Source organism: Oncorhynchus mykiss, chromosome 19 (assembly GCF_057628025.1).
Source record: "Oncorhynchus mykiss isolate SJ-2025 chromosome 19, ASM5762802v1, whole genome shotgun sequence".
Taxonomy (NCBI): domain Eukaryota; kingdom Metazoa; phylum Chordata; class Actinopteri; order Salmoniformes; family Salmonidae; genus Oncorhynchus; species Oncorhynchus mykiss.
The window spans coordinates 57,602,618-57,621,420 of NC_143040.1; the positions used below are offsets into that span (position 1 = coordinate 57,602,618).

Consider the following 18,803-nt stretch of genomic DNA (forward strand, 5'->3'; position numbering starts at 1 on the left):
TAAACCATTAACACTATTGAATACTACAGTGACTATGGCCCCACTCACCTTGTTACACTGTACTAGTTAGTCTCTACTCTCTGGTCTCTCTCACATGTTGAGTAGAGGGATCTGCCACACCATGATGTTGGACACCGTCTCCTCCTGACGGGACTGTTTGGTCTTCCTGTTGACCCTGTGGTGACCCAGCCCCCCTGAAACCACCAGTAGAGAGCTGACGTCCACCTTCTGGACCCTCCTGCCCCTCTGGTGGTGGGCCGGATCATTGACCAGGTCATAGATGGCCCCGTCCTCGAGCCCGTGCTCCAGAGAGCCCTGGGACAGAGCCAGGGAGCCACAGGAGGAGGACAGGGAGTCCTGGAGGGCCATGGAAGTGCAGCCTGCCTCCCCTAGCCACACTCCCCGGCCCCGGGTGGGAGCTAGAGTGGGTGTGGAGCCTGGGGTTGGAGGTGGGGAGGCCTGGGCCTTCTCCCCGTCCTTGGGGCCTCCTGGCTGGCTAGGTAGGCTGCTGCCTGGGTTGCCAGAGGGCCGGTTGCACACTGCGGCTGCCATGGTGAGGAACTTCACTGGGCCATGGTGGGCGTGGAAGGATACCATGCCCCGTCCTACGACAGCCAAATATCCAGACACACATTACTCCATATACAGTATAAATTTACTGGAAAATACTGTTAGTAACTACATATGTGTTTCAAATTGCCCACTTTTGGCAGTAGCCTCCAGAGACTAAGAATTCCGTAGACCAGAGGCACATGGAAACTAGCTTTGAGTCATATCAATTAAAAGACAGTATCATTGTGAGAAAGGCGCCACTAAAATATCAAGGCAGCTGGGACCTGAATGATAATCACTGAGGCCCATTAACCCATGTTGTGCTCCAGTTACATTGATAAAGTCCTTAATGCACTTGGTACCCAAATCCCTTCCTTTACCCCAAAACTATGACAGCAAATGGATGGTTTGCCATACAATTCCTCATTGGGATTTTTAGATAATCTGGAATAATCTTCAGGGAAGATGCACCCACCTGTGACCTTGGGGATTCCCTGTAGTCTGGGGACAGAGAGGGCCACTGTCACCCCCAGGTTGGTCCCCACCAGCAGCAGACCATGGCACACCAGCAGACTGCTGACTGAGACCCTCTGGTTCCCTATGGACAGAATAGAACCAACACATCAATACTGATTCTGCAGAGTTTGTGTTAAATTCTGTTGTAGAGAGCAGTTTGGAGCAGTAATCCAGGGGGCTACAGTATTGCACAAAACGTTTTGAACAGTGGGCTTTTTCAAGTTATGAAAAAAAGGTTGATAGTTAATGGTTGAGCTTAATGATTTCTGGGGTCAAGCTTAACACAGTAGGAGTAGGGTAGGTATTTACATTCAGAAGTCTCCTATAAATGAGAATGAACACAGTTAATGTGCCCCTTCCAGCGAGCCGAGGGACAGTAACAGGGAGGGAGGTATTTCTGCTTAGTGTGTGGGGAGGTTACTACAGCAATAACACTTAACAGCCAATGGTCTCCAGGGCAACCGAAAGAGGAGCAAAAATAATAACAGCTCTTTTCACCAAAAAGACCACCATTATAGTCCGCTTTGGGTCAAACAAACAAACACAAAAGTGTTATGTAAATCGAGAATGAGTGAACCGTAATGTCATAATTAAGCAAGCAACTGTGGTTCTATTCAGAAAGCCTGATGCAGGCTGGGACAGAAAGGGCTGTGTGTGTCCGGTCTTCCTCGTCACAAATAAATTCAGTATGAAATATCACTTGATACTGTAAACGCAGTAATTGTTAAGCTAACAGCACCCTTTAGAGGACGTGATAAATTGTGTTGTCTAGTGAACATTTAGTGACTTGTGTGGAACTTGGTACTTGTTAACATCATCCTCAATAAGCATTACTATGGCAACAAGCAGCATTGCAAAGAGTGAACAGAAAATGTCCAGAATACCCTTAACATGTTAAATGCCAATAATTGTTAATGCAAATGCATTTTGACAAAACCGTGATAACGGACGGAGTATGGTATGACTGCTTGAGAAAGTCTGTCAAGGCTCCAGTTGAGTGTGGCATTACCCATCATACACTGCAGTAAGAGCTGCGCAGCTAAATCCTCTCCCTCCCCCAGGGCTTTGGCCAAATCAGCCGCTGATCTCTCTGTCCGACCCCTAACTCCTCCAGAGATCACCCCTCTGAGGAACATCAGTCCTGAGTCTACAGTGCTACTCACCCAGCAGAGAACAGAGCAGCATAACCCATCGCCGCACATGTGCTTGTAATGAGGGCCCCCGGTTACCAGAAACACACACACTGGGGTGCATTTCTCAACATTCTCCTTTCATAATATTTGAAGTTTCCACCCATAGGCCAAACCAAAATAAACCTGAACCAGCATCAACACGGCCCGGGCCTGTTCCAGATCCCACACCAGAGGTCTGCTTTGATCTGCAATTATCCCCCACAACTAGCAAGTTGAATTACAGCAGGGGGTTCAGATAAAAAACATACAACCTACAGTACACTACACTGATATTACACTAGCAGTAGGGTGGGTTAGATATAAAACGCTGATCCTATCTCACTAAGAGATGGTTCATATCAGACCAAAGTCTGGAACCAGAGACAGAGAGGCTACAGCACTACAGTCTCTCTCTGTCTCCAGGCCTCTGTCTCCAGGCCTCTGTCTCCAGGCCTCTGTCTCCAGGCCTCTGTCTCCAGGCCTCTGTCTCCAGGCAGTCCCAGGGCCAACGTGGTGATGAAGGGGCTGGAGGTGTTGTTTCCTGGCTCTGCATGTTTATCCCTATTAGTGTCCACATGGCTGGGTATTTAGGTCAGGCCAGACAAAGCCACCGATTTGGACACTCCTCTCCTGCACTCACATCTTCTACACTCTTATGTAGAACCTAAAAGGGTTCTTCGGCTGTCCCAAATGGAGAACCATTTTTAAGAACCCTTTTTGGTTCCAGGTAGAACGCTTTTGGGTTCCTTTCTACAGAGGGTTCTATATGGAACCCAAAAGGGCTCTGCCTGGAACCAAAAAGGGTTATCCTATGTGGAAAGCCGAAGAACCCTTTTGGAACACTTTTTTTTAGAAGAGTGTTGGGCAGTGTTCGCAAACTCCGGTCCTAAAGTACCCCCAACAGTACATATTTTTTTGTTGTGGCCCCGGACAAGCACACCCGATTCTACTTGGCAACTAATCGTCAAGCCCTTGACAAGTTGAATCAGGTATTTTTGTCCGGGGCCACAACAAAAATGTGTGCTGTTGGGGCCAGGGGTTCTTGAGGACCAGAGTTGGGAAACACTGGTCTAGAGAACATCAAAGACACAGTGTGAGAACAAACTGTATTTGGAGGGTGGTTTTTGGAAGGTTTTCAGAACGTTTTTCCAAATTAAAAATCAACCAAACCCAACTCGGTAAAGGGTTAAGGAAGGGCAGAGGAGGTACTGTAAGTAATCACCAAAGCATGTGTTTGAATAATCACTGTGAAATTCAATTGGACATAACTAAAACCGAATTACAGCCAAAGAGACCACAGTTTTGCAAAATATCTGTGAGAAATTCCTCAGTGCAATCAAAGGATTTACAAGGAATCGTTCCAACATGAGCTAGCATGAGTAGAAGAACAACCCCACCTTGAACACTGAGAACATTTCACACTCAATCACTCTCAATTCTATGCCATCAACTGTGAACCCTCTCCGGCCACTGTGAACCCCCTCCGGCAACTGTGAACCCCTTGTCTGAACCTGTGTTTCCTGAGGTCTGCAATAGGGTCTCAGACAAAACTAATCAACACATTCTCACAGCTCTCTGCTGGATTTCTGAAACCCCCTAAATACACAAATAGTATGTAGTTATTCTGTCTGTGTTCCTGTAGTTTGTTGCCACAGTATGTCGGGGTACATCTGGAGTCACCTCTTTAGCCTGAACAATACTACTCAAGTATCTCAAGAATGTAGCGATGCAGAGAATATAAAGTCACTGCATCCATCACCCTCCACTCTAAACAGGTATTGATCGTCCCATCTTCTTTCAGCCAAACAGCTTGAATGGCACTACAGTCAGCAGGCTCTGCAGAAACAGCACATTCTCTGGCCTAGTCAATCAATCTGACAGCAGCTGCCAACAACTAAATAAGTGCCAAGGTGGAACATTGTGGAAAGCCAAACCCAGGCTTGCAGGGGCAAACAATACAACTCCCTCAACGGAGAGAAATCTGAACTTGCCCTGACAAATCACATGCACATGTTTAGCCAGTGCAGGCCGCCAGTTTAGACCGCCAGTTTAGACCGTGGTTGAAGAGAACCAGGTGAGGGTGATACAGCGGGGGTTGGATCAGTTGAATGGTCCACTGGAAGAGATGATAGAAGGAAAACAGAGTCCCATGACAGAGAGATACTGTAGATAGGACATTAACCCATCGCTGTTATCAGAGGAAGTCAGACCGTAATGTGATGTGCACACAGCCTTGGCCTAGAGGAGGAAGTATTTAAAGTCGCTGGTCCAAGGTCTCTCGTTCAGAGAAACTTCCTCTGTGGTTGATGCCTCTTATTAAGTAAATAAGTCATCCAGACAGGCTTATCATTCACATCTCTGTTAAAAGCCATTCTACTGCTCAACCTCAGAACTGGTTGGGCTGAGTTTCTCAGAAGGCTAGGTGTAGGGTAAGTTACTGACTGGACATTCAAAGCATGCTGTGCTGAATGAAAGTGTACTCTTGCTTTTCCACAAACAACCACAAAGTGATCCCTTAGGTTTATTCAAGACTTGACTAAATTGCCTATTCAAATATTGAAGCACTATTGAATATGCAACTAAAGCATGCATGATGGGACATATGCCAAGATTTAGTAAGGTTTACTGTGCAACGAAGCCATGATACAATGGTGTTGCCTGGCTACCCAAACTCATTGCTCTAGCCCATGGAAGTTATTTTCTTCTCCGCAATGAGTCTGGATCCGAGTAACTCCCCGGCGATTTCTAGAATGAAAATCCATTCTAGACTGTCCGATTGGTCCCATAAACCAATGGGTTGGGCCAGAGCCAGAACACATGTGGGTAAAGCAGCGTTTCAAAAATTATTTTTTGCTGTGATCCTCTGATTGGTTAGAGATTATCCAATCGCTGATGACTTTGTTCTGTACAACACCCCTTCATTTTGACATCAACACAAACAACTTAAATGATGGCAGTCTCAGACTGAAGTATGTAGCGAACGATAGATCAGAGGAAAAATTCAGTTTGAGTTGTCAGGCAAATTATGATGTCCCTTGCTGTAATGCAATACATTACATTAGACTGCTTAAATTAGTTATCAAATATTATGGAACTCCCATGTGTTGTACTTTGTTGTGGCTAGTAAGTATTTTATAGGTTTCCTGACACAAGCCAGATTGCAGGAGGTCGGCAATAGACACTAAAGACTGCTGAGAAAACTAGTTCACTTAAACACACATTGTCTCACAGCTCTCTGTCGGACTTCTGAAACCCTCTAAATACACAAATAGTATGTAGTCAGTCTGTCTGTCTGTGTTCCTGTAGTTTGTTCCCACAGTATGTAGGGGTGCATCTGGAGAGAGCAAAGTACAAAACCTTATGGTAATAATGGACGAGGCCACTAAAATACTCCACTATGTACACACAGTCTAGGGCTTATAAACAATGGGCAGAACTCAGATAATGATAGCACTGTTTATTACACTTTTAAAAGGAGACTGTGATGTGTTCCTGTAGGCTAGTCATTACTGGTGACCACAAAACACACACACACACACACACACACACACTGTAAAAACAATTTATCCATGGCAGAGTCCAGCTTGAAATAATTCAAATTGAAATCTAAACAGTCGACTGGACGGTATCTTCAAAATACTGTACAGGGTCAGAGAGGTAAAGTGGACAACTGTAACTAGCTGGATATAAACCCTTCATGACAACATCACAGGACAAACCTCCCAAAACCTTAAAACAACAAGGCTGGCTGGACAGTATTCCATTTACTACAGTAGAACTGATTATAGCAGGCTAACAGCTGCAACTGACAATATACAGGATCAACCCCCAAAAGTCTCATTTAAAAAATGGAGCTGTTGTAGTAATATTAAAGACCAGCTACAGATAGAAGAGAGATCATGACTAGTCCTCTATAGAACACTCACTATTCACAACACAGCTGTCTATGATGAAGATCCTCAGACTCTGGTCTGTTTGATTATTACATTCCCAACTATTTGACCCGTCGTGGTGATTGAGGCGAGCTTTACTACCAATGACGTCAAACAGAAGTTGTCACACAGATTGCTTAACATTTTGCCGCGTTCATTTGCTAGTCGGAACGAGAAAAACTCTTGACCTTTTCCACATTTTGTTACGTAACAGCCTTATTCTAAAATGCATTAAATGTTTTTTTCCTCTCATCAATCTACACACAATACCCCATAATGACAAAGCAAAAACAGGTTTTTAGACATTTTTGCAAATGTATATATATAAAAAATAAAAATAACTGGATTATTCAGACCCTTTACTCGGTACTTTGTTGAAGTTTTGGTAGTGATTACAGCCTCGAGTCTTCTTGGGAAGGATGCTACAAGCTTGGCACACATGTATTTGGGGAGTTTCCCCCATTCTTCTCTGCATATCATTCACCCATTCTTGCATATCATTGCATATCATCTCAAGCTCTGTCAGGTTGTATGTGGAGCGTCGCTGCACAGCTATTTTCAGTTCTCTCCAGAGATGTCCGATCGGATTCAAGTCAGGGCTCTGGTTGGGCCACTCAAAGACATCCAGAGACTTGTCCCAAAGCCACTCCTGCATTGTCTTGGCTGTGTGCTTAGGGTCGTTGTCCTGTTGTAAGATGAACCGTCACCCCAGTCTGAGGTCCTGAGCGCTCTGGAGCAGGTTTTCATCAAGGATCTCTCTGTACTTTGCTCCATTCATCTTTCCCCCGATCCTGACTAGTCTCCCAGTCCCTGCCGATAAAAAACATGCACACAGCATGATGCTGCCACCACAATGCTTCACCGTAGCGATGATGCCAGGTTTCCTCCAGACATGATGCTTGGCATTCAGGCCAAAGAGTTCAATCTTGGGTTCATCAGACCAGAGAATCTTGTTTCATGGTCAGAGTCCTTTAGGTGCATTTGGAAAACTCCAAGCGAGCTGTCATGTACCTTTTACTGAGGAGTGGCTTCCGTCTGGCCACTCTACCATAAATGCCTTATTGGTGGAGTGCTGTAGAGATGGTTGTCCTTCTGGACGGTTCGCCCATCTCCACAGAGGAACTCTGGAGCTCTGTCAGAGTGACCATCGGGTACTTGGTCACCTCCCTGACCAAGGCCCTTTCCCCCGATTGCTCAGTTTGACCAGGCAGCCAGGTCTAAAAAGGATTTCTTCCATTTTAAGAATGATGGAGGCCACTGTGTTCTTGAGGACCTTCAATGCTGCAGACATTTTTTGATACCCTGCCCCAGATCTGTGCCTCGACACAATCCTGTCTCAGAGCTAATTGGACAATTCCTTTGACCTCATGGCTTGGTTTTTGCTCTGACATGCACTGTCAACTGTGGGACCTTATATAGACAGGTGTGTGCCTTTCCAAATGATCTCCAATTAATTGAATTGACCAAAGGTGGACTCCAATCAAGTTGTTGAAACATCTCAAGGATGATCAATGGAAACAGGATGCACCTGAGCTCAATTTTGAGACACATAGCAAAGGGTCTGAATACTTATGTCAATAAGGTATTTCTGTATTTTATTTGCAATAAATTAGCAACATTTTTGAAAAACCTGTTTTCTCTTTGTCATTATGGGGAATTGTGTGTAGATTGATGAGAATTTTTATTTATTTAATCAATTTTAGAATAAGGCTGTAACGTAACAAAATGTGGAAAAAGTCAAGGGGTCTGAATACTTTCTGAATGCACTGTATCTATGCACACACCATGACTGTGATCTTATTACAGATATATCAAAGGGCTGCCTGGCTCAGTGACTTTGGAGAAAAACACACTCAAGTACATGACGACCTGACGACTGACTGTCAAATGTGATCCATTTCTACTTTCAGAGGACTGCTCTGTTCTTGCAAAAAAATTACCTGTTAATTGCCAGTCCACCATAAGGATCCAATCAATGACTTTGGAGGACACAAAGAGAACAAAATGACATGGGTACAGGTGGTTTGTGCAAACAGAGTTGAAAAGACTGCGTCTGTATTATAAATCACAGTACTGGAGGATGGAAACAGTGCTGCTGTATACTGATATCCTGAAGGTGAGGTTCACCTTTGAGTGTGTGGTGGGTGGTGTAGAGTGGGTATTTTTTTAGGATGCTATGATCTACTATGTTAGAGAAAATGTGTTTTTAGAGCTGGCAAAAATGTCTCTCATACTAGACTATATTGTGTAAAGCAGTGAACTTGTTCATACCTTGTGTTGACAGTGCTGTAAGATACATACAAGTGTGACATGATAATGATGTCTTACCAGCCAGTATGTTGTGTACAGGTATGGTAATGTTATCATGTATCTTACCAGCCAGTGTGTTGTGTACAGGTATGGTAATGTTATCATGCATCTATACAGCCAGTATGTTGTGTACAGGTGTGGTAATGTTATCATGTATCTTACCAGCCAGTATGTTGTGTACAGGTGTGGTAATGTTATCATGTATCTTACCAGCCAGTATGTTGTGTACAGGTATGGTAATGTTGTCATGTATCTTACCAGCCAGTATGTTGTGTACAGGTGTGGTAATGTTGTCATGTATCTTACCAGCCAGTATGTTGTGTACAGGTGTGGTAATGTTGTCATGTATCTTACCAGCCAGTATGTTGTGTACAGGTGTGGTAATGTTGTCATGTATCTTACCAGCCAGTATGTTGTGTACAGGTGTGGTAATGTTATCATGTATCTTACCAGCCAGTATGTTGTGTACAGGTATGGTAATGTTGTCATGTATCTTACCAGCCAGTATGTTGTGTACAGGTATGGTAATGTTGTCATGTATCTTACCAGCCAGTATGTTGTGTACAGGTGTGGTAATGTTATCATGTATCTTACCAGCCAGTATGTTGTGTACAGGTGTGGTAATGTTGTCATGTATCTTACCAGCCAGTATGTTGTGTACAGGTATGGTAATGTTGTCATGTATCTTACCAGCCAGTATGTTGTGTACAGGTGTAGCGATGTTGATGTCCTGTAGATCCTCCAGCGTCTCCGTGTGGAACAGTCTGAGGGTGGACCCAGAGCTGAAGGCTATCCAGATACCCACCCCAGCCACCACCATGTGGGATACCACCATGCCCTCCTCCTGGTGGGCCTCCAGCTGCCTCTGACAGGGGGAAGAGAGGAAGACAAGAAGAGGGGATATTATATACTGAATCGCTCAGTTCTTCAATTGCTTTGAGAGTAAACATTAGCATGTACACCACTTTGTCTTTAGAGTAGTGGGAAACAAACCCTACTGAGCCACCAATCAGAAACATGTTCTGTAACAATCTCAAATCAAAGGGTTTATCGTGAGCTTATGATCAGGAAATGCCTTTTTACGTGACAGTATATGTACACATCACTAAGGAGCGGCCATAAGGTACTATACAACGTTCTCAGTGGTTACAGAGGGTGGGGAACAGACAGGAGATCATCTGCACTGTTCGGTCTGAGCTGTGACAGCACACTGACACACTGACAGTACGCCTGCTAAGAGGCTGAGCCATGTACTGTACGTTAACATCCACCTCATTACTGACTCTTATGTAGGGAATGTTTTGAATTATCTACCATGTTACTCCAAGTGTCATAATCGTAAATGTCAGAGAGGTGGAAATAATGTTTTGATTTGCGGAATTGTTGGGCACAATAGCGACATCAGCCTTAGTCAAAACATGAACTCTGAGGAAAGTGGTGTCTGCTTCTCACAGTTTGACCTGCCTCTCCTTTGTTTTCCTTATTACGAAGCCAAATATGACTGAGGGCATTTTAGGTCAACATTCCCTGTCTCTGTTCTAATGGTATCAGTCAGAAAGAATATATATCGTGGATATTGTTGTTTTAAGTCATTTCACTGTGATTTTCTCAGCCCAGTACCTGAGAGGGACTTTTACTACAGGCATCAGCTGTGTGGCATGGGATCTCCCTCCTCAACCCTGTTAATGAAGAGAAACTCTACTTGGCCAAGAAGTCAGTCCATTCATGGCCTCACAGCAGGGTTCCAGTAGTGACAACAACAAGTTCAGGTAGGGTATGAGTGAACCTACGTAAACTTGAACCTTCCAGGTGACCTTTAACCTTCTCTGACATCTGACCCCTTTCTTTGTTTGTCTCTCCATCCCTTCTGCCTCTCTACCCATCTGTCTTCTTCCTCTTCACCTTAGTCTCTCCATCCCTCCTGCCCCTCTACCCATCTGTCTTCTTCCTCTTCACCTTAGTCTCTCCCACTCTTTCCCTTTTTGTCTGCCCCTCTCTCTCTCAACACTCCCTCTCTATCCACCACTCTTTCTCTCTCTCCATCACTCCTTCTATGCACCACTCTCTATCCACCACTCTCTCCCTCTCCATCACTCCCTCTCTATCCACCACTCTTTCTCTCTCTCCATCACTCCCTCTCTATCCACCACTCTCTCTCTATCACTCCCTCTCTATCCACCACTCTCTCTCTCCATCACTCCCTCTATGCACCACTCTCTCTCTCTCCATCACTCCCTCTCTATCCACCACTCTCTCTCTCTCCATCACTCCCTCTCTATCCACCACTCTCTCTCTCTCCATCACTCCCTCTCTCTCCACCACTCTTTCTCTCTCTCCATCACTCCCTCTATGCACCACTCTCTCTCTCCATCACTCCCTCTCTATACACCACTCCCTCTCTCTCCATCACTCCCTCTATGCACCACTCTCTCTCTCTCCATCACTCCCTCTCTCTCACCACTCTTTCTCTCTCTCCATCACTCCCTCTATGCACCACTCTCTCTCTCTCCATCACTCCCTCTCTCTCCACCACTCTTTCTCTCTCTCCATCACTCCCTCTATGCACCACTCTCTCTCTCTCCATCAGGCCCTCTCTATCCACCACTCTTTCTCTCTCTCCATCACTCCCTCTCTATCCACCACTCTCTCTCCAACACTCTTTTCCCATGTAGGTTCCAGGGTGTAAGCCTTGGGGAAAGACAGGCAGTTAATCCCGTAATGAGGTTAATGATGCTAACGGGATTATGAGTCACTGCATGCTGGAGGGAAAGCGGAGCGTTGCTATTCCAGGACGTGCAGCAGGTGCTGGTGAACCGGACTGTGGTGGGACAGATAGGGATCCCCACAAACGCTCCGGTCCTGGGGAGAGGAACCGAGGGGGACAAGGAGCAAGAGAGACCTCTCGCAGGTTCCACTATACCTCTCTAACATAATTAAACAAGAGCCAAGCCAAGTGCAGGTGACATCACAGATATTGGGCCAAACACAATTAGTTACCTAGAAACACGGAAAACTCAACCTCGTCTCAGAGCATTTCGTATTATTCTGTATTTATACTGAACAAAAATATAAACGCAACATGCAACAATTTCTACGTTTTTACTGAGTCACAGTTCAAATAAGGACATAACACACTTGGCAGCCAGGACCACCCACTGGGGAGCCAGGACCACCCACTGGGGAGCCAGGACTACCCACTGGGGAGCCAGGACCACCCACTGGGGAGCCAGGACCACTCACTGGGGAGCCAGGACCACCCACTGGGGAGCCAGGACCACCCACTGGGGAGCCAGGACCACCCACTGGGGAGCCAGGACTACCCACTGGGGAGCCAGGACCACCCACTGGGGAGCCAGGACCACCCACTGGGGAGCCAGGACCACCCACTGGGGAGCCAGGACCACCCACTGGGGAGCCAGGACCACCCACTGGGGAGCCAGGACTACCCACTGGGGAGCCAGGACCACCCACTGGGGAGCCAGGACCACCCACTGGGGAGCCAGGCCCAGCCAATCAGAATGAGTTTCCCCCCACAAAAGGGCTTTATTACAGACAGGAATACCCCACCCCCACTCAGACGATCCCGCAGGTGAAGAAGCCGGATGTGAAGATCCTGGGCTGGCGTGGTTGCCTGTGGCCCGAAGCTGTGTGGCCGGTTGGTCGTACTGTCAAATTGTCTAAAACAACGTTGGAGGCAGCTTATGGTAGAGAAATGAACATTCAATTCTCTTGCAACTGCTCTGCTGGACATTCCTGCAGTCAGCATGCCAATTGCATGCTGCCTCCAAACTTGAGACATCTGTGACATTGTGTTGTGTGACAAAACTGCACATTTTGAAGTGGCCTTTTAGGTGCACCTGTGTAATGATCATGCTGTTTAATCAGCTTCTTGATATGCCACACCTGTCAGGTTGATGGATTATCTTGGCATAAGATAAATATTTACTAACAGAAATGTAAAAAAAACAATGGTGCAGAAAATGAGACCAATAAGCTTTTTGTATGGAACATTTCTGGGATTTCTATTTTAACTCGTGAAACATAAGACCAACACTTTACATGTTGCCTTTATATTTTTGTTCCATGTAAATTCGAGACACTTACAATAGAAGTCGGAAGTTTACATACATTTAGGTTGGAGTCATTAAAACTCGTTTTTCAACCACTCCACAAATGTCATTTTACCAACAATTGTTTACAGACAGAGTATTTCACATCTAATTCACTGCATCACAATTCCAGTTGGTCAGAAGTTTACATAGATTAAGTTGACTGTGCCTTTAAACAGCTTTGGAAAATCCACAGAAATTGTGTCAGGACTTTAGAAGCTTCTGATAGGTTAATTGACATCATTTGAGTCAAATGGAGGTGTTCCTGTGGATGTATTTCAAGGCCTACCTTCAAAATCAGTGCCTCTTTGCTTGACATCATGGGAAAATCAAGAAGTAAGCCAAGACCTCAGAAAAAAAATTGTAGACCTTCACAAGTCTGGTCATCCTTGGGAGCAATTTCCAAATTCCTGAAGGTACCACGTTCATCTGTACAAACAATAGTACGCAACTATAAACACCATGGGACCACGCAGCTGTCATACCCCTCAGGAAGGAGATGCATTCTGTCTCCTAGAGATGAACGTACTTTGGTGTGAAAAGTAAAAATCAATCCCAGAACAACAGCAAAGGACCTTGTGAAGATGCTGGAGGAAACGGGTACAAAAGTATCTATATCCACAGTAAAATTTGTTCTATATCGACATAATAAAGGCCGCTCAGCAAGGAAGAAGACACTACAAAACCACCATAAAAAAGCCAGACTACGGTTTGCAACTGCACATGGGGACAAACATCGTACTTTTTGGAGAAATGTCCTCTGGTCTGATGAAACAAAAATAGAACTGTTTGGCCATAATGACCATCATTATGTTTGGAGGAAAAAGGGGGAGGCTTGCAAGCCGAAGAACACCATTCCAACTGTGAATAACGGGGTGGTAGCATCATGTTGTGGGGTTGCTTTGCTGCAGGTGGGACTGGTACACTTCACAAAATAGATGGCATCATAAGATAGGAAAATTATGTGGATATATTGAAGCAACATCAAGACATCAGTCAGGAAGTTAAAGCTCGGTCGCAAATGGGTCTTCCAAAATGGACAATGACCCCAAGCATACTTCCAAAGTTGTGGCAAAATAGCTTAAGGACAACAAAGTCAAGGTATTGAAGTGGCCATCATAAAGCCCTGACCTCAATGCTATAGAACATTGGTTGGCAGAACTGAAAAGGCGTGTGTGAAAACCTGACTCAGTTACACCAGCTCTGTCAGAAGAAATGGGCCAAAATTCACCCAACTTATTGTGGGAAGCTTGATGAAGGCTACCCGAAACGTTTAACCCAAGTTAAACAATTTAAAGGCAATGCTACCAAATCCTAATTGAGTGTATGTAAACTTCTGACCCACTGGGAATGTGTTGAAAGAAAGAAAAGCTGAAATAAATAATTCTCTCTACTATTATTCTGACATTTCACATTCTTAAAATAAAGTGGCGATCCAGCTTTCATTTCTCCTAAGACAGGACATTTTTACAAGGATTAAATGTCAGGAATTGTGAAAAACTGAGTTTAATTGTATTTGGCTAAGGTGTCTGTTAACTTTCGACTTCAACAGTAGTATGATTTGTTATGTTTCGTATGGTATGTATTAATTTGTGGATGTCCATCACCCATTTCGGATGATATTTTACGCATTACAAATTTGAAAAACGTTCTATATGTTACGAATTTGCAAAACATATGATATGTTATGAATTCTAGCCAAGTGGTTAACGTTAGTTAGCTGGCTAACGTTAGCTAGGCTAGGGGTTAGGGTTTATTAAGGTTAGGGTTAGGTTTAGGAGTTGGGTTAAGGTTAGGGTTAGGGAATGGTTAGCTAACATGCTAAGTAGTTGAGAAGTTGCTAATTAGCTAAAATGCTGAAGTTGTCCGTGATGAGGTTTGAACTCGCAGCCTTTGGGTTGCTAAACGTTTGCGTTATACGCCCACCCATGTTCTTACCTGACTTGCCTAGTCAAATAAAAGGTTAAATAAATGTAAAAAGTAAGTGGGAGAACCCTCTCTGCAGCACTCCACCATCAGGCCTTTATGGTAGAGTGGCCAGACAGAAGCCACTCCTCAGTTAAAGGCACATGACAGCCCGCTTGGAGACCAAGATAAACATGATTCTCTGATGAAACCAAGATTGAACTCTTTGGCCTGAATCCCTACGGTGAAGCATGGTGGTGGGGATGTTGTTTAGAGGCAGGGAATGGGAGACTAATCAGGATCGAGGAAAATAATAACAGTGCAAAGTACAGAGAGATCCTTGATGAAAACCTGCTCAGGATCTCAGGATCTTGTCCAACAGGACAACGACCCTAAGCACACAGCCAAGACAACACAGGAGTGGCTTCGGGACAAGTCTGGGAATGTCCTTGAATTGCCCAGCAGGAGCAGACTTGAACCCGATCTAACATCTCTGGAGAGACCTGAAAATAGCTGTGCAGCGACGCTCCCCATCCAACCTGACAGAGCTTGAGAGGATCTGCAGAGAAGAATGGGAGAAACTCCCCAAATACAGGTGTGCCAAGCTTGTAGCGTCATACCCAAGAAGACTTGCAGCTGTAATCGCTGCCAAAGGTGCTTTAACAAAATACTGAGTAAAGGGTCTGAATACTTACAGTATGTAAATATGATATCTGTTTTTCATTTTTAGCACATTTTCAAAAATGTCTAAAAACCTGTTTTAGCTTTGTCATTATGGGATATTGTGTGTAGATTGATGAGGGGGAAAACAATTGAATCCATTTTAGAATAGGCCTGTAACGTAACAAAATGTGGAAAAAGTCAAGGGGTCTGAATACTTTCCGAATGCAATGTAGGTAGAGATATGGGATCAGAGCATGACAATGTTCTATTTCACACCGAGGCTTGGTGGTTAGAGGGGAGTGTCGGAAAGATTATTCAAATTGAGAGAGGAATTGTTGTCATTCCCAATGGATGTAAAAAAAAAAACTGACTTGGTTGACTTTCTGTGTAATGAAAAACAAGTGTCTCCTTGCCTATGTAACAGACATATTTGGGAAACAGAACAAACTGAACGCAAGCGTGCAGGGGAAAAACCAACAAATTCTATAGATGAGTGATCGAATCAGCTAAATCCGTTTGACTGTGAAATTGGCCATTTATAAGATATTATAGATGGGAAAGATACAGTACCTCTGACGTGTGTGTGTGTGTGTGTGTGTGTATATATATATTCATGGGACCCATCTTCCAGATCAAAGGTTATGAGACAAAGAGGGGGGCAGGGATCCAGTGGGATAAAGAGATGAGCTAGAGATGGGTTAGATACCTCCACAGTGTGTGTGGTAGTGCTGATGATGAAGACTTGTCCTCCAGAGGAAGCCCAGACATGTTCCTCCACAGCTAGTATGGCCTTCACTGGCAGAACCCCCAGCTTCAGCACCTTAGGAGAGTCTGGATTCCACGAGCCATCTGAAACACAAGCATACGCATACATTTCATACACATCTACTACAAGCGCTATACAGTGGCAGATCACTACGAATCTGGAAGAACCAAAAACTAAAGTGAATCAACTATCACTATGCAAGAATATTAATGTATTTGTTAGATATGGTCATTCAGATTATGCATGCATTAGCTGCAGAAAACCCCTCTAAAATGTCCTCTGCATTTCTGATCCTCATAATAATGCTGGAGAGACCATTGATGATTTCACAGGTTTCACAATTAATATAGATGGACTGAGAGTCGTTAGTCGTCTGTAGAGCCAACCCACACACCTCCTACATACTGCTGCCTGCTTACTGCTACAGAGCCCAGGAGACACCTCTGAAAACCCAACACTGGGAACTGAACAACCCACACTGGGTACATTATAAATACAGCCAACACATTTCTCTGCAACGTTCATCTTTCTCCCTAAGTTTAGAACCCGATTGCAACAGATCAAGAACATGTAACCGATGTGAAATGGCTAGCTAGTTAGCGGGGTGCGTGCTAATAGCGTTTCAATCGGTGACGTCACTCGCTCTGGGACCTTGAAGTAGTTGTTCCCCTTGCTCTGCAAGGGAGGCGGCTTTTGTGGAGCGATGGGTAACGATGCTTTGTGGGAGGCAGTTGTAGATGTGTGCAGAGGGTCCCTGGTTCGAGGCGAGGGACAGAAGCTATACTGTTACAAACACAAAAGTGTAGAGAGAAATTGTAGGATTAAATCCTTAAACCATATTCAAGGAGCTCTGAAGTACTCTAAATAAGGAGTTAATTTCCTCCAGAGCCAATCTACTACAGGAAACATCAGAGGACTCACCAATTGTGTTTGTTTAAGGGAACTGACAAAGGCAGCTATTGAAAGGTGCGGAGCCATACAGGGAGGAGTGGGGAGACTCATTCTGGGGTATAGTAATTACTAGGGAAGTAAGGGGCTAGGGTGGATTAAAGAGGGAAGTAAGGGGCTAGGGTGGATTAAAGATACTACTTTGTGTAATAATCCCTGTGTGTGTGTGTGTGTGTGTGTGTGTGTGTGTGTGTGTGTGTGTGTGTGTGTGTGTGTGTGTGTGTGTGTGTGTGTGCGCGTGCACGAGGACAGAGCAATTGAGAGAGAAATGCTAAAGTGTACAGGACTGAAACTGCATGTGTTTAAACATCCTTCTCCCTCCCAGTCAGCCTTACGTAATCTTCCTCTCCTCGGCTGCAGCGTGTCAACAAAACCAATTCTTTCACATTCCATTATGTCAATATGACTTCTTAGGAACATCCAATCAGACTGCAGTATGTGTGTGTGTCAGAATATATATACACACACACACACACACACACACACACACACACACACACACACACACATCCCATACTGAAAGACATGCTGCCAAAAAGATAACAAAAAGACAAAGAGTTTAAGGCATGAAACCTCGCACCACGGTAACACGAAACCTCGCACCACGGTAACACGAAACCTCGCACCACGGTAACATGAAACCTCGCACCACGGTAACACGAAACCTCGCACCACGGTAACACGAAACCTCGCACTACGATAACATGAAACCTCGCACTATGATAACATGAAACCTTGCACTATGATAACAACAATGTCAACATAATATACAGTAGGCAAAGATGTTTCATGCCATGTCCTTATTCCCTGACTGGATGGTGGTGGCATGCAGTGCAGTCTATGCTGAGCCCTTCACACACATATACAATGAGAAGAACAAGTGTGCAGAATAGGGCTGGCTGGGGGTTCAGATAGGGCTGTGCCTACTGCAGAATAGGGCTGGCTGGGGGTTCAGATAGGGCTGTGCCTACTGCAGTGTGACAACACCTACCACAATCACTCTGCCACAGGCAGGCAGGGTACAGTCCCAGCAGGGCTAAACATGTGGAACTCAAGCTGTGGAACTGTGGCAATACAGATAGTGCCATATACAGTTGAAGTCGGAAGTTTACATACACCTTAGCCAAGTACATTTCAACTAAGTTTTTCACAATTCCTGACATTTAATCCTAGTACAAATTCCCTGTCTTAGGTCAGTTAGGATCACCACTTTATTTTAAGAATGTGAAATGTCAGAATAATGATTTATTTAGGCTTTTATTTCTTTCATCACATTCCCAGTGGGTCAGAAGTTTACATACACTCAATTAGTATTTGGTAGCATTGCCTTTAAATTGTTTAACTTGGGTCAAATGTTTCAGGTAGCCTTCCACAAGCTTCCCACAATAAGTTGGGTGAATTTTGGCCCATTCCTCCTGACAGAGCTGGTGTAACTGAGTCAGGTTTGTAGGCCTCCTTGCTCGCACACACTTTTTCAGTTCTGCCAGCAAATTTTCTATAGGATTGAGGTCAGGGCTTTGTGATGGCCACTTCAATACCTTGACTTTGTTGTCCTTAAGCCATTTTGCCACAACTTTGGAAGTATGCTTGGGGTCATTGTCCATTTGGAAGACCCATTTGCGAACCAAGCTTTAACTTCCTGACTGATGTCTTGAGATGTTGCTTCAATACATCCACATAATATTCCTACCTCATGATGCCATCTATTTTGTGAAGTGCACCAGTCCCTCCTGCAGCAAAGCATCCCCACAACATGATGCTGCCACCCCTGCTCTTCACGGTTGGGATGGTGTTCTTCAGCTTGGAAGCCTCCCCCTTTTTCCTCCAAACAAAACGATGGTCATTATGGCCAAACAGTTCTATTTTTGTTTCATCAGACCAGAGGACATTTCACTGATTTCTGGTTCTGGCTGATTTCTGGCTGATTTCT

At 44.6% G+C, this 18,803-nt stretch overlaps 1 protein-coding gene and 1 long non-coding RNA gene across 5 annotated transcripts in view; one reads left to right on the forward strand and one right to left on the reverse strand.

The window, feature by feature from the left end:
• The window catches only part of LOC110498373 (rho guanine nucleotide exchange factor 10), an 80,514-nt gene that overhangs the window by 1,063 nt on the left and 60,648 nt on the right, over positions 1-18,803 (reverse strand). For 3 of the 4 annotated variants that reach the window (XR_016489025.1, XM_036954985.2, XM_036954986.2), the window contains 4 exons: positions 15,866-16,008; positions 9,173-9,347; positions 1,028-1,150; positions 49-605 (listed from right to left, as the gene is read on the reverse strand). Coding sequence is in view for 2 of the 4 variants with exons in the window: in XM_036954985.2 (XP_036810880.1) it covers positions 91-605; positions 1,028-1,150; positions 9,173-9,347; positions 15,866-16,008 (956 nt within the window). In the remaining 2 variants the exon portion in view is untranslated. Of the gene's footprint in view, positions 1-48; positions 606-1,027; positions 1,151-9,172; positions 9,348-15,865; positions 16,009-18,803 lie in introns of those variants that run through there. The other variant, XR_016489026.1, reaches the window with a different exon arrangement.
• Positions 9,194-13,987, forward strand: LOC149975249 (uncharacterized). Its single transcript, XR_016489027.1, has 2 exons — positions 9,194-10,251; positions 10,390-13,987. It is a non-coding gene; the product is annotated as an uncharacterized LOC149975249 (long non-coding RNA).